General features: G+C 39.9%; 1 protein-coding gene and 2 long non-coding RNA genes across 6 annotated transcripts; 1 reads left to right on the top strand and 2 right to left on the bottom strand.

Moving 5' to 3' along the window:
• Positions 1-1704: 1704 nt before the first annotated feature.
• LOC120740576 (NACHT, LRR and PYD domains-containing protein 4-like) lies at positions 1705-13723 on the bottom strand. 2 transcript variants are annotated; one of them, XM_040043033.1, is made up of 11 exons: positions 13512-13723; positions 12262-12291; positions 11397-11525; positions 10644-10772; positions 8324-8402; positions 7939-8158; positions 4361-6155; positions 4099-4272; positions 3193-3366; positions 2761-2765; positions 1705-2047 (listed from the first exon to the last, which is right to left on the bottom strand). In XM_040043033.1, the coding sequence occupies exons 2-11, from the start codon at positions 12267-12269 to the stop codon at positions 2007-2009; spliced, it is 2754 nt and encodes a 917-aa protein (XP_039898967.1). In that variant the 5' UTR covers positions 12270-12291; positions 13512-13723; the 3' UTR covers positions 1705-2006. The 2 variants fall into 2 exon arrangements, with proteins under 2 accessions (XP_039898967.1, XP_039898968.1); XM_040043034.1 differs by lacking the exons at positions 11397-11525; positions 12262-12291; positions 13512-13723 and adding an exon at positions 11291-11336.
• Positions 13724-14755: 1032 nt separating this feature from the next.
• Positions 14756-25519, bottom strand: LOC120740625. 3 transcript variants are annotated; one of them, XR_005697407.1, is made up of 3 exons: positions 25289-25519; positions 14959-15014; positions 14756-14851 (listed from the first exon to the last, which is right to left on the bottom strand). It is a non-coding gene; the product is annotated as an uncharacterized LOC120740625 (long non-coding RNA). The 3 variants fall into 3 exon arrangements; XR_005697409.1 differs by lacking the exon at positions 25289-25519 and adding an exon at positions 15682-15705; XR_005697408.1 differs by lacking the exon at positions 25289-25519 and adding an exon at positions 15678-15702.
• LOC120740632 lies at positions 17256-19148 on the top strand. The gene is made up of 2 exons (XR_005697417.1): positions 17256-17359; positions 18671-19148. It is a non-coding gene; the product is annotated as an uncharacterized LOC120740632 (long non-coding RNA).
• Positions 25520-26090: the final 571 nt, after the last annotated feature.

The raw sequence follows: 26090 nt of genomic DNA, 5'->3' as shown, positions 1-26090 counted from the left end.
TGAAGACACTCAAAATAAATTTCCTGTGCTAGGAAACTATTTTGTGAAACTTTTTTGTATTTACAGTTTTGAGGGATAAGCCTCTTAAATTTCTCTAACTAGAAATATATGTTAAAAAAGCAAAAACGATTTTCAATTTTTTTGTAGTTTATTGCACTTTTTTGCAATTTATGTAATTACTATGCACTTAATGAATACATATTATTAAAATCTGGGCTATAATTGTTGTATTGATGTATAGCAAGTTGAAATGCTCCCAAAAATGGCACCACACCATGTAAAAACATAATATAAGCTATGGCGGACTTGGTTCTATGGTAGGTCTTAAAGGGTTAAGCTTGCTGCGGGAGATTTCACTTGTCATGTTTGCGTAGTAAGCTAACGATTAATAAGACGATGTCAGAGGAATTGGTGCACAAATTATCATCACTCACAGATCAGTGCTGTCGCTCTCTATACACAGTTCGCACGATTGCAAAGTGAAAGCAAAAAAACAAGCGCAAATTCAAACGCGATTTCAATATGTCACATATTGACAGTGGCTCACCGATGCCAATGACATAATTACCCAGCTACATTTCCGAAAGAATGCAAAAGCATTGACATATATTTTTCCTTCCTACAATAGCCCGACGGGCAGGGCAGAGATAGATTTTGGTACCCCAACTGAAAAAATCGCCAGCCCCGGGACGTCGGGGCAGCGATATTGCGAGCCCTGTATCTGATTGAGGAATCACTCATCTTTGTCTTTGCACTAGGATGATGTCGGCGTAAATGTGCAGTCATATTCGTTGTGTTCCCACTAGTGCTTTCAGGTTAATCTCATTGAAATGACCTTAACGCCACAACACGGCAAATCTCCGTTAACGAGCTACCGCCGATCGCCCAGTGCATGGGGCTAGACGGCCAACACATTAACGAGCTAACTGCGCTAACACACTAGTTCACACCAATGTAATTGAGCATTGCATGGCACATCCAACATACTGTTTTACTTTAGTCCATGACTCGCTTACCTTCAGGGTCATACGTCACATGAAAACCAAAATAATTCCAAACGCCAGATCTGAATGAGGTTCAATTTGCCTGTTGCAAGGAGAGCTTAACTTCTGTCTCGCTAGCTTGCCCTGCGCTCTTCCTTCTGACGATGCTGTCTGTGTTGAGCGCTCAGTGGATCTGCGCTCGACAGTGCAGCCTAGGCGGAGTAGTCGAACGCAGATTCACTGAGCGCTCAACACAGACAGCATCATCAGAAGTAAAGTTGATGAAATAAATTACAAATTTTGTATTGTTCGATACATATGTGTACCGAACCGAAAGCACTGTATCGAACGGTTCAATATCGATACGAATATCGTTGCACCCCTAATCACCCTGTGCAACCTCTAAACTCAGTCTGAGTCTTTCTCCTGTTGTTTATGAGATGTTTCTACCAGAAGTGTCAGTGGGAATAACGGGCAACAGGGCAGGGAAGCATGAGCATCATGGAAAGTCTTTCATTCATCATCATGTGAATATGCTGAAGATATTGTCTTCAAAGTCAGCTGTGTGTGGTGAGTTCATTGAGAGAACATGTGTGTACAGCTTGTCTCTTGCTTCTACAGTCTAACACAGATATTTTTGTACTTATTTTAACCATGGATATATTTCCTTCTGAGTGTACTGTGACTGTATAATTGCAAATATACATTGCTTTTTTTTTTAATTTGAAATGGCAAAAAGAGTCAAATGTCAACCTTTCAAAGTTAATTGCCCCTCCAGTTCATTTGGACTGCTGCCGACCCTGTCATATAGTCCTGGGGCTTCGATCCAGCGTTTGTGTTTGGACTCTGTTCTGACTGATCTTTATTATTCTCATACTTTTATAATTGAAAGTTTTTAGGGTAGGCGTCTTTGATTTAGTGCTCCTGGGTTTCTTCATTACTTATTATGCAGTTGTGCTTATTTTTGTTTCTGCTCTTTCATATTCCTGGTTATAGTGATTGTTTATTTTGATTCCTGGAGTTTCAGTTTGTTCCCTGCTTTCCCTGTGTCACTCCTTGAGTCTCTGTCTCCATGTTTGTCTACCTTTCTGTCTCGGTCAGGTTCATGTGTCTCTGTCACAGTCAGTATTGTCATGGTTGGCTGTGTGGCAGGCGGGCAAGCAGGAGTGGTGGATCCAAAATGCAGGACTCAGGCACAGAAGTTCAACTAAAAGCGCAGCTTTATTGCTGGAAAACCTCTTACTAACTAAACTCACCAAAAGACAAACAAAAACGCTCGTGGACTAAAACACTGAAGCAGAAAAACTGAACTGGAACTAGAGCTGGAGCTGGAGCTGGAAACAAAACACTGGTAACACGGAGGCAAAACACACACAGCTTGTTGAGGGTACGACGCAACCCTGACACAGAGAAACACAGGGTCTAAATACACTAGGAAGTAACGAGGAGAATGAGACACAGAAGGAGAGCACAGCTGGGGGAAATTAGAACTGACGAGACAAGCAAAGCAGGACACATTCACATAAGTCACGGACCTTCAAAGTAAAACAGGAAGGATCACACAGAGACGCGAACTTAACACAGTGGAGACAGCAACTAAGAAACACAGAGACATAAACCATAAGGCAGAGGACTCTAAGAACCGAGAGACACAGAGGGGAACTCGAACATGCAGACACAGACTTACACAGAACAGAGGGGACATAGAGAAACATGAAGGGCAAGGGATTGAACCTAGAAACCATAGAAACTCACATCAAGTACAATAATACAAAACCCACAAAGAACTAAAACGCTGGGTCAGGAGACCCAGGACCCTGACAAGTATACTCTTAATTCCTGTTTTATTTTGCCAGTTCCTCATCTCATGTGTGTTTGCTTCCTGTCTCATCAATTACTTTCTGTTTATCTGTGTTCCCCGGGTGTGCCCACACCTACAGATGACTTTTTCGTGAAAATGGAAATCCTGGCTCTTCGCCTGACTAAAAACAGGGAGGTATGGCTGTGACTGTGTGGAGCACAAAGGACATGGGGTACACAACAGGAAGCAGCAATAAAACCCTCAAAACCCTGTGTCACAGACCCAGAACCATCACAAAGGCACCTGTCATAACTGGGGTTAAACAAATCAAAAACTCAAAATATTTGCTCTTTCTTACAATATGTTGGAGAAAAAATATATTTCCAGTTGTATTTCCTGTTTTCCTACCAGAGTATTTCCAGTTTCACATGTGGATCCTTCTTTTGATCAGACAAAAGCTTCATTCCTGAGTCTCCTGGATGATTATAGCTCAAGTCCAGCTCTTTCAAATAGGAGGGATTGGAGCGCAGAGCTGTGTCCAGAGAGGTGAAGCCTGTTCCTGTGATCTGACAGCCTGACAGCCTTCAAACACATACAACATGTCACATCATTGTAATGAACTGCTCTGAATTTGATGATGTACATGCAGTCGAATTAACAGATTCTGATTCCAGTTAAAGTTGTTAAAAACACACTAACTGGCTTTGCTGTACTCAAATTTAAAAAACAACAAAAAACATAATTACTTTCTGTCTTTTTTACTATGACAGACACGTTCTCATCCAAAGACGTAACATACCGATGCTATGTGACAAATCGTCTGTATGTTACACATTCGAAAACATGAGAACCGTTTGGAATAAATCTACACTAAATCTACTTTCTCATCATCAATTGATTCGGAAAACACTATCTGATACAACTGAGGTTGTGGTTAAGATTAGGGGTAAGGTTAGGGTTAGGGCTGGAATACACAGCTGGATCGTGGGTTACCTATAGCAGCGTCATCATGTTGGATTACATCCACAATCCGGAGCGTATCATAGGGACGTGGAAGGTTACCTTTCGCGTTACTATGAGATGGCTCTCGATGTGACAAAAGGTCGGTATATTACGCATTGAGAGTGAGAACGGTCTCAATGGACAGTCATAAATAAAGTTATATTTTTTGGAGTTGTGAAGTGTGTGTTTCACTTCTACTCTACTGTTCTCTTTCAGAGCTTACATCAGAAGAGAAACAACATCTTAAAATCTATAAAATAATGACAGTTGTTGTGAAATACCCACATTTTCTTAAACAAAGAATCAGCTAACCTGAGAGTTTCCAGCATACAGTATGGACTCCCAAGTTCAACACAAAGCATCTTCACTCCTGAATCCTGGAGGTTGTTGTTACTCATGTCCAGCTCTCTCAGTCTGGAGGACTGAGAACTTAGAATTGAGGAAAGAGCCTCACAGCTTCTCTCTGTGAGGTTACAGCCACCCAACCTGGAAACATGAATATCACAGAACTTTCCAGACTCTTAAAAGAAGCACTTTAAAGTAATCTCTTGAAAGGCTTAAACTGGATACTTACTGGGCTTTCTTACAGGCTTTGACCACTGGCAGCAGCTGCAAAAGAGCCTCTTCTGAAGCTGAATATTTCCTCAAATCAAATTCATCCAGATCTGCTTCTGATGACAGTAGGGTGAAGATCAGAGCTGACCACTGAGCAGGAGAGAGATTAACTTTAGACAGATGTCCTGAACTCAGGTGATGCTGGACCTCCTTCACTATAGAGTCATCATTCAGTTCATTCAAACACTGGAGCAGATTGATGCTTTTCTCTGGAGAGAAAGTATCATTCATCCTTTCTTTAACATAGTTGATCATATCCTGATTTATCTGTGAGCTGATTCCTTTTTGTGTGAGCAGGCCTTGTAGGAGATCCTGATTGGTCTGCAGTGAAAGACCAAGGAGGAAGCGAAGAAACAAGTCCAGATGTCCATTTGGACTTCGTAAGGCCTTGTCCACAGCACTCTGGTAGAAATGTCTTACTGAAAACTCATTAATCTGCACTGAGGCCATTTGTTCCTCTTCCAGCAGGTTGATACCAGAGTTGGTGAATGTAAGATGGACATGAAGAGCAGATAAAAACTCCTGAATGCTCAGATGGACGAAACAGAACACCTTCTCTTGGTATAGTCCTCCCTCCTCTTTAAAGATCTGTGTGAACACTCCTGAGTACACTGAGGCCTCTCTGACATTAATGTCACACTCTGTCAGGTCTGATTCATAGAAGATCAGGTTTCCTTTATGCATTTGCTCAAAAGCCAGTTTCCCCAGTGCTTCAATCATCTTCCTGTTCTCTGGACTCCAGAGAGGATCTGTCTCAGCTCCTCCATCATACCTGATGTTCTTCAGTTTGGTCTGAACCACCAGGAAGTGAATGTACATCTCAGTCAGTGTCTTGGGCAGCTTTCCTCCAGCCTGTTTGGTTTTTAACAAACTCTCAAGAACTGTAGCAGTGATCCAGCAGAAGATTGGGATGTGACACATGATGTGGAGGCTTCGTGATGTCTTGATGTGAGAGATTATGGTGTTGGCCTCTTCCTTGTCTCTAAGTCTCTTCCTGAAGTACTCTTCCTTCTTTGGGTCAGTGAACCCTCTGATCTCTGTAACCACGTCTATATAGTCAGCAGGGATCTGATTGGCTGCTGCAGGTCGTGTGGTTATCCAGATGTGAGCAGAAGGAAGCAACTTTCCTCTGATGAGGTTTGTCAGCAGTACATCCACTGATGTGGACTCTGTAACATCAGTGAGGATCTCAGTGATGTGGAAGTTCAGAGGAAGTCGACATTCATCCAGACCATCAAAGATGAACACAACTTTGAACTTTTTAAAGTTACAGATTCCTGCTTCTTTGATTTCAGTGAAGAAGTGATGAATAAGTCCCACTAAGCTGAACTTTTTATCCTTCAGTAAATTCAGCTCTTTGAATGGGAATGGAAAAATGAACTGGATGTCCTGGTTGGTCTTGTCTTCAGCCCAGTCCAAAGTGAACTTTTGTGTCAGGAATGTTTTCCCGATGCCAGCCACTCCTTTGGTCAGAACTGTTCTGATTGGTTTGTCTCTTTCAGTTGAGACTTTCAAGATGTCTTCACACCTGATTGTTGTTTCTGGTCTGTTTTGTTTCCAGGAGAACATTTCAATCTGTCTGACCTCATGTTCAGTGTTGACCTCTCCGGTCCCTCCCTCTGTGATGTAGAGCTCTGTGTAGATCTCATTCAGATTGGTTGCGTTTCCTGGTTTAGCAATCCCCTCAAACACACACTCAAACTTCTTCTTTAGGTTAGACTTAAGCTCACACCTACAACCTGAATAAGGGTTTTCTAAGAAAAAAGAGAAATTCAAGTATAAATGTTAGTGTATAATTTCTTTTATAAAAGTATCGTAAGAGTGTTATATATTTTTATTAACCCTTTAAAGCCGGTCAGAGCGGCGTAACTATTTTAAAATCCCAGTAGCACTGCAACCACATAAGCTAGTGCAATATTTTTTTTTGCATATGAAACCGGAGGAGTTGTACTTACATCTTATGCCATCAGCTTGTCCTAAGTCATGGTTTCCTTCCACATATAGCTTTGCAAAAACTGCATAAAAAACCCTTGCAGCAACAAAACCATAATATTCCAGAAACACGCTTTACCGATCCGATCAGCTGTTTGTAACACTTCCTACATCCATTAGCATGAACTATCACATGTCCGCCATGTCCTGCCCAAAACTGGAAGTGACATCATTTTCGCAGAAATGTAGTTTTTTACCAACAGGGCCTCAAGCCTATACTGGTGTTTTTATAAGTCATGTTTGACTTTAATGACTTTCTGTGTCGTTTCTGGGATGCTTAGGACTCATATTGCACTGCTGGAAATAGTTTATTTTGATGCATATGCTGTTTTTTTTTTGCAAATTTGCATTATAATATTTATTTTCGTTTTTCCTGCAGTATATGAAAATTGGTGTATTTCAAAAATAAAACTATGAAGACACTCAAAATAAATTTCCTGTGGAGGGAAACTATTTTGTGAAACTTTTTTGTATTTACAGTTTTGAGGGATAAGCCTCTTAAATTTCTCTAACTAGAAATATATGTTAAAAAACAAAAAAGATTTTCTGTCATGAATCGCTGTGCGGCAGGCAGGAGTAGGACCCAAAATGCAGGACTCACAGGCACGAGGGAATGAACTCAAAACTCAGCTTTATTTGCTGGCAGGGGAAAAAACATACAAACTAATCCAAACTGGGAACTTAGAAAACTCACAGAGAGACACACAGGGAAATCCACACAGCATGAGGGACGACGCGACACTGACTCAGAGAAACACAGGGTTTAAATACACTGGGAAGTAACGAGGGGAATGAGACACAGAAGGAGGGCACAGCTGGGAGAAATCAGGACTGACGAGACAAGCAAAGCAGGACGCATTCACATGAGACACGGACCATCAAAGTAAAACAGGAAGTATCACACAGAGACGCGAACTTGACACAGTGGAGACAGCAACTAAGAAATACAGAGACATAAACCATAAGGCAGAGGTCTAAGAACCAAAATACACAGGGAAATACTCAGCTGGGAACACAAGAGACTAGACTAGAGAGAGTAACAAAAAACCAACCATGAGAACATAATGCACAATGCAGAGTGACAGAAAACAAGAAACTCAAACATGCAAAGACACACAATTACACAGAACAGAGGGGACACAGAGAGACATGAAGGGCAAGGGATCAAAACTAGAAGCCATAGAATAGATCACACACAAGTACAATAATACAAAAATCACAAAGAACTAAAAAACGCTGGGTCAGGAGACCCAGGACCGTGACATTTTCAATATTTTTGTAGTTTATTGCACTTTTTTTGCAATGTATGTAAGTACTATGCACTTAATGCAGACATATTATTAAAATTTGGGCTATAACAGTTGTATTGATGTATAGCAACTTGAAATGCTCCCAAAAATGGCACTACAACATGTAAAAATACAATATAAGCTCTGGCAGACTTGGTTCTATGGTAGGTCTTAAAGGGTTAAAGTATTGAATATACAGGACACACAACAGTTCTGTCCTCCTAAATCGTGCATTTATGAAAATAAATCCTCTTACTGCTCTCGAGACAGGCAGCCAGATCTTCCAGTTTCATTGTCCTCAGGAAATAAACTGTGATCTGCAGAAGTGCCTCTCCAATGATCCTCCTCTGCTCCTCGTCTTCACTGTCCAATATTTTCTCATCTTCTCTCTGACTTTCAGGGGATTCTTCATTTAGATAATTTTGCATTTTCTTTAGCTCATTCTTCACAAAAGTGACAATGTTGTCCTCCAGCCCCTGAAACAGAATGAATGACAAATGAACAAATTTCCTCAAGTGAAGGTAACGCTTTGGCTTTATTTCTATTTAAAATGTAGTTCTAGTGAAAGCAGCTTACTTTTATCTACTTTTTGATTTAAGCTGTATAGTACAAAAATAAATAAATGTTTCACATATACAGACCATAAATATTTGGCCCAGGTCAGTTTTATGTTGCGGGGCATGATGGGGGCAGGAGACATCTGAGCCAGACTGAACAACTCTGTGGAGACAACGTAAAGAATCAAAGCTTAGACTTTGTGTGTCTGTCTTATGAAGGTCTTAAAATTAACCTGTTTATGTTCATCTCGAGCTCTCTTTTTAAAATGTGGACTCTACTAGAGTACCATTGCATAAGTAACAGTGCAGGCCTTCAATTCATTCTCTGTCTGACCAGCAGGTGGATTCTTCACTCACAGTGCTTGAAATTAGGGCTGCTCAATTAATCAAATTTTAATCTTGATTACGATCTGGGCTTTCAACGATCATTAAAAATGACTGAGCCGATTATTAGCCCCTCCCTCGTGCTTTACTCTCGAGCTGCTCCGTGTGGCAAATCGAGAGCACCTCTCTGCATTTCGAACATGTGTCACAACAATTAAGAGCAGCGGTCTCCAACCTTTTTTGCGCCATGGACCAGTTTATGCCCGACAATATTTTCATGGACCGGCCTTTAAGGTGTCGCGGATAAATACAACAAAATAAAACTAGTACCAGTACCGAAAAAAAGAAAATTTATTCATAACACACGTGAAAAGACCAAGGAAAACCGAGTAAACGATAAAACCGATAACAAAATAACGCTGAAAACCGATAAAACCCCTGAAAACACCTGAGCCTCAACTCTCGCGGCCCGGTACCAAATGTATGGGCAGAAATCTGTGCCATCAGAAACTGAATTTGAATAAGTTAAATTTGAATTTGAATAGCTCAGATTGAATTTGAATTGTAACTTGAATAAATGCTTTTGAAAACTGAATTTGAATTAGTCTAATTTGAAATTGAATTTATGGTTTGAAAATGATCATCACTAAATTGAAATTGAATTTTATATTTTGAAAATGAATTGATTTGCTTTGAAACTGCATTTTATCCTTTGAAAATTCAGCTCTCGAATAATTTCAGTTTCTCTTCTCACCATTCAGTTTCAGTTCTACAATTCAATTTCAGTTCCAAAATTCAGTTTTTTGGAACTTACATCCGGTTCCGGTTCAAGCGCAGATTAATAGAACTACGTTTTACTAGCGGACCGAGAGTGACGGGAATCTACAGCGTCTTGAGCTGAATTAAGACTTCAGAAGTCATTCGTCATGTCGAATGACCAGCGGATAAACTCTCAGGTTGGTAATAAATGTACTACATGTATAAGAACAAGCGTCATGTTAACAAATGATAGCCGTAAGGTAACTTTTATGCTTATTGTAGCTGTTAGCTAAAAACGCTAATTTAGCGTAGTTTGCCCTGAATTCAGCTTTGACAAACAAATATGATCGACTGTTTCTAGTAGAATTCCAAAGTTGTCACCTTGTACCCTCTCAGAGTACCCCCTCTGTATGCTTGCAGAGACCCCTACAGTAGGGAAACATGCAAAACAGTGTCCAAACCTTTGTATTTTAGCTTTATTTATGTCTTACACAGCATCCTAACTCTTTAGCTAACTTAATAACTTTAGCTAAAGTGAATAGTTACTCTAATTCATTAGTGCAGCATTACTGGATCACCTCTGTTTGAAGTGTTACGGTAGCTGCACCACAGAGCAACACTGCAAAGTTCACTAAACATAGATGTTTACATTTTTCATTTATTTTTTATATTGCAAACATTTGCACTGTTATCAGTATTTGCACACTATTTTATATTATTTTTTGACAATCTTTAAAGTCATTATTCAATACATTGTTAAATAAATATCGTCAAATAATCGAGATCTTAATTTCAGTGAAAATAATCGTGATTATCATTTTTGCCATAATCGAGCAGCCCTACTTGAAATAACAATATAAAGGCTCTTCTCTCTTCATCTTTCATACCACCATAAATATCAAAGGGAAAAATGTTTATAATTTGTTGTAATTTGTTTTGTTTTACATAGTTGTTTCTTAATTTTTCATTGTAAAAAACTTTGTAGACCCGATTTTGAAAAGTACTATAAAACATGACTATAAACAAAAGGTGACTATTGAATAATGTTAGTATTAAAAGAAGACTTTTCTTTGATACTCAAGAATAATAATCACATACTAATTTTTTATCAGTAGTGTTCCTACAAAGAGAAAGATCAATACCAAGGTCATGTTGATATCATGTATGGATTACAGTGATACACTGAATTCATCTTTCAGACAGAAAATGATTTCCTTATATTCAAAGTCTTACTTTAAGTTACCATTTTATCACCAGTTCAACAGACTGGAGTAAGGAAACACGTCAGCTATAACTCCTACTAGGCATCATTTAATCTTACTTCTCAACAGCAGGGGATCCACTTCCTTTGAAGACAACGATGGCTTCCTTTGATCGATCGCTCTTTACAGACACACATCTGGGTTCAGCTTCAAGTTCAGGTTCAGGGACATCTGGTTTATGATGTGTCCTGGTAAACAGAAACAATGACCATCAAGGAGAAAAATACACTTTTCAATCTTCAGTTTTATTAACTACTGGACAAGATATGAGGCATTTATAAATATCTTGTAGTCTGTCCAATCCAATGTGGAAATAACTAAAAGAAGTCAGCAGGCCTGTAGTTTCAGGCTCATAACAGGGAATGATTGTTCTTCTCTTTAGCCTGTTGGGCTTCTGGATCTCTTTTTCAGACACAGAAATTTAATGAAGTCAAGTAGAAGCTCTGAGATGATCTTGAAGACCAAATTTAAAAACTATGAGTAGTAATTCTGTCATCGTCTTTAATGTCTGCTGTGGTAGCGTGTAAACTGTGTTTCCTTTAGAGAAGACATGTGATTTTTTTTTTTATTTACACTGACCTCACATTTTAGACAAAAATAGTTTTCATCTATTTTTAGCTTTAATTTAAGGTGTAAGTGAATCAAAAGCAGTTTTTAGGTTTTCCTTACTGCAGATATGTAATGTATGGAAAGAATCATATCTTACTTATGTGCAGCGGAGGATTTTCTTCTTTTAACTTCAGTGGGATATAATTTTGCTTTTTCTTTACGCTTCAGCTACAACAGCTGCTAGACAAATGGTTATATCTTACTCATCATCTGAAGGAGATCCACTTCCTTGGAAAACAACGATGGCTTCCTTTGACCGATCACTCTTCACGGACACACAGCTGAGTTCAGGTTCCTGTCCAATTTTCAGGGTTTCTGGTCTTTGATGGATCCTGGCAGGCAGAAAAGGAGACCATCAGGGATGGAAATTACCTTTACAGTCTTCAGCAGCAGCATATGCTGCACAAACTATTTACAAGAAGAAGAAAAAAACACTGGGTCTATATAGTTTACAGCTCTTCACACTAAATTCTTTTGGTTCACTTCAGTCTTTTCTGGTTTCCAGGAAGACTTCAGACATCTGTTTTCATCTGTTTTGTTGGTGCTTAACTGCATGAAACCTATGATCTGAAACAGATCACATAAATCTATGGATGTTAAAGGACAGCTTATAATGGCCGTGAAGACTAAAGGCAGGCAGGTGTTCTTTGGATCTAAAAACAAGACTCATATAATAACCAGCACCTCTAGATTTATAATATAGGTTATATGGCACATGTGTATCATAAACACATCAGTCCAATATTTACTGCAGTCTTTTGAAATGATTTCACATTGATGCTGCTTTTATAGTGAAGCGTTTTGATAAGGTGGTAAAAACACTTTCTTTTCTCTTTAAAGAAAATCTCATAATGAGGCAGATCAGGGGAAATATTGTACATTGTAAATATTATTCTAGTAAATATATATAACCCTAAAAGGCATCTTAATCTGTAGGAAAAAATAAGCTTTAGTTTCAAACCATCATAGAGTAAAGCTTTCTGTGACACTGTATGAATAAATAACACTTATACTAAAAAGGAAAGAATTAATACAGAGAAATGTAATGTGTGGTGTTGAGTGTCATACCTTTCCATTTTGGCCAAATCCTGCAGTCACCTGATCAAAGAGAGAAACAAGTTTTAATCTGGTTTGTTTCTGTTGATGTGTTTTGTTTATTTGTTTGTTTCTAATTAGGTTGTGGTGTATTCAATAATATGGATACTCTGATACATAGATACAAAGTGCCAGCGCTTTAAAGAGCTTTTACAGATGTTTATGGGCAATTCCACAAGTGATTAAATTCATAAGTGGCTAAAAAAATCCAGAAGAAAATACTGTGGAAAAATAAAGTAATACATAAAATTAATTTTATTTAAAATAGCATTGTACTGTATTATTAAATAAAAGAAAATGATCCAGAGCGGCTGGATCACACACTCCACAAACTCCGGGCTGAGGCAAAGCAGAAGACTTTGGTCTGAATCTCAACACGTGAAATTATTTTAGGGAAAAGTGGACGGTGAAAAACAGAAAAAAGAAACTCATCATCCGGAGCATTTGTGATAATGTTATGTGTAACTTTCACATCCTTTTTTGCTTAATTCAACAAAATGCATCAAGCAGTTACAGCAGCATGGCTCAGAGTCACAGCTGTGTTCCAGACCCACTGAAAAGATCGTGGCACATATGAAATATGGAACAAAGGAGACTCCGATCAATAACATAATTTAATCAGATTTAAAATGTTCCTTAAATACTAATTACTGCATTTAAACACAGAGAACCCTAACTGACTTCTTATTTTTTACTACCTTAACTTACTTCCATGTTTCATGTAGTGCATTTTTACTGCTGTCTATACTGCTTGTTTTTGTCCCTGGGGAGATGGCGGCGTCCTCTTTAGTTTCACTTTCGTTATTTATCAAATATACGCAGATATAATCAGGATCTTCGTAACTCAGTGAATCCAAATAATAATAGGAAACAAAGAAGACTAAGCCTTCAAAGACGAGTGAAAATGTGCGACATAAACTGGAAATTGAGTTTATTTCGATAAATTCGCAACAAAGACGCATCAGCAGTTTATTTGGTTACAATAACAGTCCAGTCGCCTTTTTTCCCCCCAAGCTCTTTACAGTAACTCGACCCGGATGACCGAGAACAATAATATAAATAATATAAAACCGCATAAATGTAATCTGTGCGTTAATAAAGTTAATTGTATAGCTTGAAGAAAGGAAAACAAACTCTGAAGAAGAAGAGAGAAAAACCTAGGACACCGTAAAACGACACGAGTGCAGCCGATTAGCATGAAGGTTTACGGTGTACAACTTTACCTCCAATTAACGGTGCAGAATTTAATCCAGAAACCACCGATAATGCAGAAACGGTCCAGCTGAACAGAAACGTTAACGGACCGCCATGAGAAAACACAGGAATAAACCTTTTCAGGAAGCAGTGAGACCCAACATGGCAGCTCGCTCTGAAAGTAATTTCATACCAGTTTCAGCCAGCTTTTTATGGTCGTTATAAAGACGCAGAAGCACTAAGCGGCGGTCAGCTCTATGTCACGCCCTCCAGCTTAACCAGAAAAAAAATTCTGGTAGCTTAATTTAAGTGTGACCTGTACGCACTTACGAGGTTATGACTTTTATAGAAGAATGACACATTTGTTCTGAACTGAACTGAAAGTCCTCAGTTAGATTTTATCCAGCGTCAGTGTTTGTAGCATTCTAACCTGACATGTCTGCTAGGTCAGTAGTTTTGCACCAACATCTGACCAAAACGACTGAAACATTTACTTAGAATTGTTTTTCTTTAAGGAAAAACTTAATTCATGTCCAGTTAACTTCCCTTAAATACTTTAAATTTGGTTTATGTAGTGATGCTGTTGTCATTGTGCTGATCCTCCTTTATAAAATATGTAACACTGTGGATGTTGTATCTTCAAGTAAGGAACATCAAGACATTTAGTTCTTTTATTGAACTTTGAATCTGTCTCCCAGTAGCGGTTTTAGATACGGGCGACACGGGCGGGTGCCCGGGGCGGCATCGTGGTGGGGGGAGGCATCACGGGCATCGGCAAAAAAAAAAAAAAAAAAAAATGCCCGTACTCATGCTGCCCCGACGTCAGCCAGCGCATATTGGGAATGGCATAGGCTCCGATCGGTTTTCTATCGCCCATTGCTGGGAGTAAGGACGCCCTTCGTCTGCGAGGTGCGCCTGCTGCTTGCGGCGCAGAGAGGAGAGGGCGGTCTGGTGCAGCAATCTAAAAACCAACTCGCAAAATAAAACAGAATAAAAACAAACCAACAAACACGAAAACACCAGACATTATGATACAGACTTATAATTTGCACCGATGTTTTTTCAAATTCTATACGCGAAAAGTGAGCGCGAGAGCCCTCGGTGCGCCTGCTCGCTGCTGAAGTCAAAGTAAACTTTATTGTCATCTCCGCTACATACAGTCCAGTATATAGAGAGACGACACGACGAGGCTCCAGTTACAGCAGTGCAAGTAAACAAACAAACAAAATATATATATATATATATATATATATATATATATATATATATATATATCTGTCAGGTTTGGTGGTGAACGTCCACTCCAGTGTGATGTTGTGGTTCTCCTCTGCCTGATAGCAGGTCTGTGTCACATTGACTACAAATGATCCTGTTGAGGAGACAGAGAGGGAAAGAGAGGAGCAGACACACTGAGAACTGGAACAAATCTGTTGTTGAGCTTTATTTGGAGTTCATAAAGTGAAGCTGTAAACTAACCAGAGACACATGAGGTGAGGATGATGAGCAGCAGGATCCTGCAGATCATCTTCTCCCTGTGAGAGGAGACAGAGGTGAAGAGTCATCAACACATGAGGTCAAAGGTCAGGCAGTGCTAGAATGAGGAAAATCTACAGTCTGACTTTATTCACTCATTTCAAGATCTGAAATGAGTGACAAACAAACACAAGGAGAAACTGCAGAAATATCAAAGCAGGCTTAAAAAATCATTTAGAAACAGTTTTGTAGTTACAGAGTTTGTCCACCAGGAGAAAAATTTTTTGTGTTCTTCTTATAAAAAATTAACCTCAAACTGATGCCTCATGCAAATATAACACAGTGTTATATAAACCTCATTACTTTTATAGGAATGATCACAATATAAAGAAACTGTTTCTCCAAGCTGACAGCAAAATATAAAGTGCAACTCATAAAATGTGCCTCTGTGAGTTCTCACATTACAATGAAATCAGAAATTACATCATCACTTGTTCAGCTTCATAAAAATGATGATGATGATGGATGAAATAGAGAGAGAGAGAAAAGAAGGAGAACAAACTGTCTGAAAGTAAACGATGCAAACAGTCTGTATTAGACTGTAACATCATCTGGTAAAATAATAACATTATATCTAATAATAATGAGAGCAGAGATTTCACTTTAAACACTCTCAGAGACGTTTGACATGAAAAAACAGAGTTACAGATACAAATACATACACACTGCTGCTGTCTGCTCTTCTTTCTACTCACATTCTGCATACACCAACATCCACGGACAGATTTCACTGACTGAGCTGGAAGGAGCAGAGTTACTTATAGTTACTAACCTTTGCTCCGCCTACAACGCCTCACTGCTGCTGACAGTCACTTCGTTCTTCAGCTAATCATTAAATTATTAATGTGAACAACAGGGACAGCTCGCTGCTCGCTCTCTTTAAACTGGTGAGTAAAAACTGCGGGAGATTTGACTGTTTCTATTTTTCATGTTCAGTCCTTTAAAACATCTTTAATGTTAAAATATAAAACTCAGCAGGATTTCATGTTAGAATTTTTTTCAACACATCTACTTCCGCTTATCACGTTATTCCGGGTCTGGAGCCTGTCCCAGCTGTCTTTGGGCGGAAGGAAGGATACGTGCTGAGCTGGTCGGGACTTCTTAGTGTAACAAGTGTCACCTGGCAGTTTGTTGCTCTCTGCCAGGTGATTGGCTGAAGAGCTGTGAAAAGGTAGTGGGTGTGGGGTGAAGTCAGCGCTCTTCTGTGGAAAAAACCAGAGGCAATTAATTCACTCAGGTGCGAGTGGGTATACTGTCGGTAAGAGACTTTTGCCATTTTTGTTTGGATCGTTTGCTATTGCATGTGCCTATTTTTAATGTGACATTGGACTTTTTTAGTGTGACCACGAATTTTAATAGAAGAATTTATCAAGCCCTAGATCGACTGCGCGCAGGGAAACTGATCAATATTGTAGGTATATTGAGTGTTTGTTTTAGCTTCATGATTTTGAATGGTTTTATAAAATTGCTATTTTATTGGGTAATATTTTAATTGATAATGTTTGTTTTTCAGCTGTGCTGTCTCTGCTGTCCTTTTTTTTTGTTCTTTTGATTGATTTGTAATTTTGTTTTGGTTAGTCCGTCCAGCCGTAGAGGCGGTTATTGATTGAGAGTAAGTTTTGTAAGGGCGGACTAACCTCCCTTTTGTTTTGTTTTTATTTTAATTGTTTGTGCCACTTCCCTTCATCTCCCAGATCACAGGCCATACATAGCACTGATTCCCAGCTGCGCTGAGACCCGAATTGTTTGCAGTGTGTGCCACGATTGCAGTGTCGCTAAGCGGGGTGTGACGGGTTGCAGTGTTATTTCGCACAGTTTGTGTGGTAAGTCATGTGCAGCTGGGATATCAGCAGGATGTGTTGTAAGTCCTGTCTGGAAACGACTGGGAATTATTATGTCTAACTCATGTAATAAATAAACGATCAATTTATTTCTTTGCCCCGTTTACTCATCCCTTGTCCTCGGTTACATTAGTGATCCAGAGGAAGCCCATTAATTAAACTATTATTAAACCAGCTTTTATATTTTGACTCTGGTCCTTCGTCAGCTTTTGTTTGGATCAATCACAGCTGTGAAGTTTTGAAAATTTAAAGTGCGCATTGAGGAAAAAGAAGAGCAGTTCAGTCCTTGAACCTTTCAAATAAATAAAATCTTTATTCAGAGTTTAAACTCAGTGTTGCTGCTTCCTGTGGATATTTATTTAGGTCTTAGAGGGAAATCTGTTCCAACTCAGTTGTTTTGGAGGAAGGTTCAGGGTTTCAGTAGTCATCATCATGGGCTCATCGGATTAGAATGAGAATAAGCAGTCATCATTTGCAGGTTTTGTCGTTTTATTGTATAACAGGTAGTGATGGGACGTTCTGTATCGAGGCTTCGGAGCGTGTGTCGAGTAATGGAGGGGGCGTTTCCGCGAAGCGCGTATCGAGGCTTGCTTCATTTATGGGAGGAGCTGAAAATGATGACGTCCGAAGCCTCGCTGCCCGGCTGTACCACGTGACTGGTTCAGGAAGTGGTTCGAACTTTGCCGCGAGATATGACAGCGATATAAACCCCTCAGACTTCATTCAAAATGTGGGTGTTTGATGGAGAGTTGCGGTTAGTGAGAGTTTGGAGACAGTTTGGAGGTTTATGAGAGTGAGGACAGAAAGTCAGGAGAGAATGGAGCCAGCTAAGAAGAGGAGGATGTCCTCCCCTGTGTGGGAACATTTTGATCTTATTCCTCCCAACAAGGTATGTACATTTCTACAGAAGATGTATTTTCATGATACTGATGGTGCAATACAATTTATGTTGAGCTGTCTTGACTTTTGTACAAGGTGAAGTGTTTGCTATGTGCCAGGGAGCTGGGATATAACAACAACAACACCTCATCCATGCTTAGGCACTACAGAGCTTTGCATGAGAATAAGGGGAACACTGATTGTGGAGCAAGACCAGGTGAGCCATCAAATGCAATGATAATATAGCATGCAGTAATGTTACTAAATGATATAACAATATTATACAACTGTAATAAGTTACGTGTGTGATATTTATATTTGTGCTTTATCTTTGTTCTCCTGAGGAAAGACAATAATCTCAAATAGATGAAGACCTGGACAGCATGGTGATTGAGGACTCCCAGCCATTTAGCATTGTGGAGGACAAAGGATTCAAAAGATTTGTTAAATCATTAAATCCTAGCTATGTTCTCCCCACTAAAAAGGTCATAAAAGCAGTGAAAATTTAGTTTTTACAGAATAAAATGTGAACAGGCAGGACTGAGGCTCAAAGCCTCAGTGTGTAGCTGTCCATACCTCAACGTTACAAAAGCACAACTACTGTCCACACCCCAACCACACCTCACCTCACAGTAAATGATCATTTCCATTTCAAGCATTTCCAAATAATCATTTCCCATACTGCCACTATAAATATACACAGTATGCTGCCATCACTACAATATAGATGTTTTACACACTCCTTTTGTTGTTGACATTTACTGGCTGTGTGCAAAATGCCACACTCTTCAAATTCATGCCAGCTATTATTTTTACGTCCAGTAGGTGTCCTGCTAGAGCAAATGAAGCCTCATGAAGCTTCGCGTTGGGGTGAACCAATTGGATGAAAAGCTTCAGTGCTTCATGGGGCTTCATCTGCCCATCACTAATAACAGGTAAAGGAAAGAAAGACACACATGGACTGCTCTCTAAAAAGGACATAAAGTATGATTTAAGTAACTCAAAATGATACATGAACTCAGGAGACTCAAAGAGAAACTCACCTCAGCTGCCGCCCCATGTGGGAGTGAAGAAAGAGTGAGGGGTAGGTGAGTGCAGTCCTTATATAACGAGTGACAGGTGAGTGCAATTAAGGCCAAGCACCACACCCAATCAAAGGTGAGAAAAAGAAACAAGGTGCATCTGGTGAAGTGAATGTGCTAGAAGGTGAACCTTTACAACATCAGTCCTGAAATGTGTTTTTATCTCAACATTTAAGCATCCTTCTTTGTTTTTGTCACGAGTTCTGATGCAGTATTGAAACACATCATGTTATACGCTCTTACTTCGTGGATGGAAAAATGTTTGTTCAGTGAATGATTCTCAGCTGATTCTGAGAAACACAAACACTACTCCCCTACAAGAAAAAAAAAAAGAAAAAAAGAAGAAACGTTTTATTAATTTTAATTTGTTTAAAACAAGTCCGACTGATCAATAATCAATAATAATAAAACGAGTCAGCCAGGAGTGAAATGTTGGTGATAATCCCTGAAAGTGCAGCAGGTCAAAGTAAAGCTGCAGGATCGTCTGTAAACTGTGGTGATGTTTGCAAGAAACCGAAAATAAGGTGTCTGTAACAGAGCAGGAAACAGTGAGCTTACAGCGCCACCATCTGGACAGACAGACTCATTTCAGCTCAGACTGTAGCTGAGTGTTGATGTTCAAACTGCAGCATTTCTGTGATTCTTTGAATGTTACTTTGTACATTTGGTGAAGCTGTTGCTGCTGTGATGCTCCTCCTCTATAACACTCATAAGTCAGCATATTACTGTGATATATACACTGTTTGCACCTGTTCTGTTTATTTCCTGTATTTACCTCTGAATCTGTTCACACAGATGATTCCTGTGATGAGAAGCTGTTATCAAATGATTTATATTCTCTATGAACTTTTCTGTGATAGAAAATGATTCAAACTAAACTCAATAAAACACTTTGTAACTCTGTAAACACAAATGTGACTCTATTATTTCCTACAGTGTTAAAGTTGAATCAATGCAGAAAATCAGAGTTTGTCCTGACTGTTGGAGCATGGAGGGATTGTGTTTTCCAGATGTGTTCCAGATGCTGCTGTTTGGTTCATATAGTTATTTCCTTCCATTAATCCAACATGTGAATGTTTGAATGATGGAATCAGTCACTCAGTGAATGTTTTCAGTCCACTGGGACCTTGTTTGGTCTCCATGTAGAAGAGCTGAGGTTCCTGTGATGATCCTGTTCTGGAAGCAGAATAAAGTCCAGCAGGTAACCAGACAGCAGCTCATCTTTGTGTCCTTCACACTCAAAGTTCATGTCCAGTGAAAGCAAAGCATCACTTCCTGTAATTATAACTGAATGCATGTCATAGTTGTGAGACTAGTTGTTGTTTGTTGCTACAGTTAAATAGTCTAAAGTGGTTTTCTAACATTAAATCAGGCTAAAGTGCATCACATGCTGTATTATACTGTAGTTTACTGATTCTTTGCATCAGCATTTTACTGCAATAACAATAAAACAAATCTAATCTAATCTGAACATCAGAAAAATTGCATGCACATTATACATGTTCAGTGTAATATAACGAACATCGTGCTGCTGTATTTATCAGTGACTTATCCTGACTCAGGTGTGGTGATCAGGTGCAAGCACACTCTGGGTTTGTGGCATTTTTGTTTGTATTTGTAAGATTGTATATTTATTATGTATTTTTAAGAAATAAAACAATAAACAGTCATAAGAGAGACAAAAGGCGCAGAGTCCTCTTGTCTCATTGGAGAGTTCTGTGATGTCACTTCCTCTCACTCTCCAGTTTAGGTAGCAGCTAACTGCTAACAAACCTACTGATTCAGTGCTTTGACAAATTTAGATTTCATCCACTTAAGTTGAGCAGAGAGGAGCTCACTGTGTGAAAAACAAACAGCATCGCTGCTCGGTGAATGAAACTCAGTGTGGAAAACAGTTTGCATTATCTGATCTTCCCACAGCAAAACGTCACTAATACCACAAAGATTATATTATGTTCAACACGCTCAGTCATTTGTATTTTTATCCTTAATGTTTGCCAGAAAGGAGGACAGCTCCAGTCATTTTCAGGATATATTTAGGTACAAGACGACCATTACAGCAGGAAGAATACAAACAATAAACAACATAAAAGAATAATTTTCACAGTGGAAGAATCTTTTAAAAAGACATCTCATGCTGTTTACAGTGTAAGCTTCAGTTTTCATGACCAACCAATGAAAAACAAACAAACAAACAAACAAACAAACAAACAAAGAACGCCTTGTACAAATTTAATAAAGGTTTTTATTAAAAGAGTTCAGGACATGGCACATGTGAGCTGTACAGGTATTTCTCTTTTTCATTTTCCCTCACTTATGGGTACAAACATGGTATAAACACACTATTTCTTAAGGCTAGTGCTGTGCAATAATGGTTTCCTGCCACATAAAACAAAGTGTAGCATGGTGTGACATTGATAGAAATGCAGAATGACAAACTACAGCACAGGACATGCAGAGTGCAGCGATCAGCTCAGCACAAATTCTGTCTCATTTACTCAACCTGGCAGTCAGCTCAGGGCGTGCTCTTCCTATGTGAAAAGGGCTTTAACAATAAGTCTATGACATACATGATGTATAAATATATAATCACTGAAACAAGCTAACTAATATACAAACAGAGCTTCTTTTATGCCTTATTTGTAAGTGATCAGCACAGACAGGGACCTTTCCCATGTTAGCTGAATGTGCTGATCACCACACTCACAGGTCTTTTTCTAGCTCCATATTTTCATTCTTGGACTTCACTGCAGGAGCTTGAGATGAGACTTTTTAACCCCACCTGCTTTTAACCCAGGTTCTTCTGATTGGCTTTGCTTCAGAAATAGGATTTCACAGCAGTTGGGTGGACTTTTGTGCAGTCACAGCCGTGTGTTTGAGATGGCCAAGACTGAAACTAGATTATGTTGATTATTATTATATGTTATAGGTGATACTGTGCTGCTGTTCTGTGTCCACATTTCTGTATAGGCAGGTGTAACCCAGTGTTAAAAATGGGATTAAAAGTATAAATATTCATACTCTCACAATGGGAATAAATATTGATAAAAACAAAGTTAAAATATAATAAATACTGATAAAAAGCATGTAAACATAAGTTAATTAATATGTACATATGTATATGTAATATATAAATGGTGTGGGGGCAGGACTTTTAGAGTGTGTTTGTCAAATCCACTGAGCAACCAATCATTGGCCGGTCTGACCCTCCCCCAGTCTGCGCGCTGCTCAGACACCTGTGTGTGCCTTCGTGTGCCAGTGAGATACGCCAGAGACACAGACAGTGAAAGATCAGTTTACCCGTGCAGCGAAGAAGCTAGCTGGATAGTGAAAGTCCTTTTTTCGGTGAGAATAATAAGAGTGATACTGTATTCCAGAGGCCTTGAGCCAGCGTGAGCACTGTGAAGCCCTGTGTAGCATTTGTTGCTTCACATGGTCAGGTTTTTTCCCTTTGCTTATTTGGATTGGATTGGTTTTGAGGACCTGAGAAGAATCGAGGATCCCTTTTCCAGTACTGGATGGCGAGCCCAGCCCGAAGAGCCGGATGAACTGGTAGATTGTAACCAGTCGGGTTACAAACACACTGAGTGACTATTGAACATTGAAAGACTGAAATTGACTTTAAAAAAGACACAAAAGACAATATATCCTTGAGTCGACCATTTGTGGGGTTTATTTTATTTTGTTTTCAAGAAGCGCGCTCTACTTTTGTTAAATGTGCACAACTTGCTAAACTTTAATAATTGCTAATAAATGCGATTGTGTTTTCTACACCTACTGTGTACAAGTACTCTGTTGTCATACACCCTTGGCTCCTACGAATCTAGAACCTGTCTGATCTGGTCCATATTTCCCTTCTGTCCTCGTACTGTGGTTAAAGGTAACTATACTGCCGTAATACAGGCAAAGAAGGCAAGAAGTAGCACTAACAGGTCTTACATGCCCATTACTAGTATTGCACCACCAGTGTTAATGGGCATGTAAGACCTGTTAGTGCTACTTCAAGGTTCAAGGTTCAAGGTTCTTTATTTGTCACATGCATAGTTATACAAGTATAACACACAGTGAAATGTAGCCTGACACGCTCCTCAACATGTGCAAAAATTTGGGGGGGGGGGGGGGGGGGGGTGTAGAGGAAGAACATATATATATATATATATATATATATATATATATAGTATATACACTGGGTGAATGTGCAGTAGTAGCAGCAAGCAGGTGAATTCTGTACATTAATATGAATAGACATCTGACTATTTTACAGGATAGACAATATAAACATATTTAAAATTAAAGGAATTTGGAATGTACATTGTGCCTTGGTTTAGTGTCTGGAAGAGTCCTGTCTCAGTCAATTATAGATGATGTGAGAGGGCGGGTGTGTGTGTTTAGGGCCCGGATGGCTTGGGGATAGAAGCTCCTCTTGAGTCTCTCTGTCCTTGCCCGGATGATGCGGAACCTTCTACCAGATTGCAGAAGTTGGAACAGTTTGTTGCCAGGATGGGACGGGTCCTTCAGTATCTGCGCTGCTCTAGTCCGGCATCTCCTGGTGTAGGTGTCCTGAAGCGGGGGGAGAGCAATCCTGCAGCAGCGTTCTGCTGTACGGATCACTCTCTGGAGAGCTTTTTGGTCCTTCACACAGCTGTTCCCGAACCACGATGTCATGTTCTGTGTGAGGATGCTCTCCACAGCGCCTGTATAGAAAATCCTGAGGATCTTTGGAGAGACCCTGAACTTCCTCAGTTGTCGTAGGTGATACAGGCGCTGCCTAGCCTTTTTGGTCTGGACCTGAATGTGGGCAGCCCATGTCAGGTCTGAGGAGATGTGGACACCAAGATACTTGAAGGACTGCACCCTCTCCACTGGAGCTCCATTGATGATAATGGGCTTGTAGTCTCTGTGCTGACCCCTTCTGAAGTCCACCACCAGCTCCTTGGTCTTGCTGACGTTCAGCTGGAGGTGGTTGTCCTGGCACCACGATGCCAGATTCTTCACTTCATCCATGTAGGCCATCTCATCGTTGTTGGAGATGGCACCCAACACCACTGTGTCGTCAGCAAACTTCACAATGGTGTTGGAGCCATGGGTGGCCACACAGTCTGAAGTGTAGAGGGAGTAGAGCAGTGGCGAGAGGACACATCCCTGAGGTGCTCCTGTGTTGATGGTGATGCTGTTGGAGAAGCACCTGCCCACCCTCACCACCTGAGTTCTGCCAGTGAGGAAGTCCAACACCCATGCACACAGACGGCTGTTAAGTCCCAGATCCCTCAGCTTTGTGAACAGTCTGCAGGGCACTATTGTGTTAAACGCTGAACTGTAATCAACAAACAGCATTCGCACATAGTTACCCTGTTTCTTGTCCATGTGGCTGAGAGTGGTGTGTAGGACGTGGGCGATGGCATCCTCTGTGGATCTGTTGGATCTGTAGGCGAACTGCAGCGGATCTGTGGTGTCTGGGATGGAGGAGGAGATGATGTTCTTCAGCAGCCTCTCAAACACCTTCATTACTACCTAGGTCAGTGCAACTGGCCGGTAATCGTTCAGGGATGAGGGTTTGCTGTTCTTGGGCACAGGGATGATGGTGGATCTTTGGAAGCATGTGGGGACCACAGACTTCGCCAGGGACTCGTTGAAGATGTAAGTGAACACACCTGCTAGCTGGTCAGCACAGCAGCGCAGCAGACGGCCGGTGATGCCGTCTGGCCCCGCCGTTTTCCTTGTGTTCACTCTCCTCAGTGCCGCTCGGACATCATGCTCCGCGATGCTGGTCACCGGTCTCTCGCTGATGACGTCACTGTCCTCGGTAGTCAGGCGGTAGATAGCATTAGCCGCCTTCTTTGCCACTGGTAATTCATACATTCATTACATAAGTCATCTTTTCAGGATTAATAAATGTGAAAATATATGTGTTTACATAAAGTAATTTTAAGTCACTGTTTTTGGGATTGGAACCTAAAAGGGGGTACCTCTCACTTTAAGTATGCAAGTGCAATAGTAGCATGAAACCCTGTGTGAGAGGGGAGGAGCATGGACGGAGAGGTTATGAGTCTCACGGTTTTCTGACCGTGTGCACAGGTAGTTCTGGATAACTGCTATTTTCTGGAACTTTCATGCTTATTTAAGAAGGAGTTCATTGTTACATCTTCAGTTTGTAATAAATAAACAGTCTTCAAATCATAATGCAACTGGAAGCATTTCTTTTGGAAACCAGGAACACGCGTCAGCCATAGACTCCCCTTTGTGAACTTGGTTTATTGGAAATTACCCCACATTACTGTTGTTCAATCTCACTGTACAAACACAGCAGCTTCATACTTTGCAGCCAGTAACAGACGAACACTCAGTTATTTTATTTATACAGCTGCTGCCTTTGAATCCACAAAGAAAAAAGATTCAAATAAAAAAGAAACAAACACACTATAACATAAACACACTGATAGAGTAAAATATTATAAACACTCAAATACTTACTCCTAATGTCTCCTCGTTTCAAATGGAAGCTTTCTCTTTGCTTCAAAGACTTGATTTATCGTTGTTGTGCATGATGACTCGCTCTTCTTACTGACTGAAACAAACTCTCTGCTTTAAGGTTCACATGTTCCTGTCAGTGATCAGGTGATCAGACAAATTCCAACATCCCTGTTTGATTTTCACTTCTCCTTCAAGTTACATCTGGATCAACTCAGACTAATAAAGTGTTTGTGGATCCAGAAACTGTTTAAACTGTTTAAAGAGCAGAATTGATCTTTAACTGTAAACTTAAAATCCTCAGAAATGAAACTTGAGGTGAAAGTGTTTTATTTGAATCTTCATTAATCACACTCAGTGAGAACAGGAACATCATCTGGTGTCCTGATTGTTGAACTTGATCAGAGATGTTAAAGCAAACGAGTGTGAATCAGGTGCTGCTGTCAGGATGTCTGCAGTCTGAATCATTGTCAGTTATCTCTCACATTTCCTCGCTTTTAAATCCAGAGCCTTTCATAGTTATGCTGACTGACTCTCTCTACCAATAAAAAAAAGAAAGAAAGAAAAATTAGACCAGAAAATCTGAATTGTGCCACATTTTCTATACGAGCTCTCCATAAACACACTGAGAAGTTAGTGATGCCACTTTCAGAGAAAATTCAGTTCTTTCTTTTATTTCTAACTCCTAATCTGACCGACTCTGTTTTTCTGGTGCTGTTCTCCACCTTTGAAGAACCACAGGTGTGTCGTGGGAACAAAATAAAAAACATTCAGGAGTCTTGAATCTCTCCAACAGATTATGTGT

The sequence above is a fragment of the Simochromis diagramma genome, unplaced genomic scaffold (genome assembly GCF_900408965.1).
Source record: "Simochromis diagramma unplaced genomic scaffold, fSimDia1.1 OVJJ01000433.1, whole genome shotgun sequence".
NCBI lineage: Eukaryota > Metazoa > Chordata > Actinopteri > Cichliformes > Cichlidae > Simochromis > Simochromis diagramma.
The sequence above is the reverse complement of the archived record's forward strand: the minus strand, read 5'-3'. Positions and strand labels throughout refer to the sequence as shown.

Excerpts from the sequence above, each read along its gene's own strand:
- LOC120740576 (XM_040043033.1), bottom strand. Across the intron at positions 10,773-11,396 it reads GGATCTCCTTCAGATGATGA|GACACATCATAAACCAGATG; the intron begins GTAAGATATAAC and ends TCTGTTTACCAG. Across the intron at positions 4,273-4,360 it reads AAAGCCTGTAAGAAAGCCCA|GTTGGGTGGCTGTAACCTCA; the intron begins GTAAGTATCCAG and ends TCATGTTTCCAG.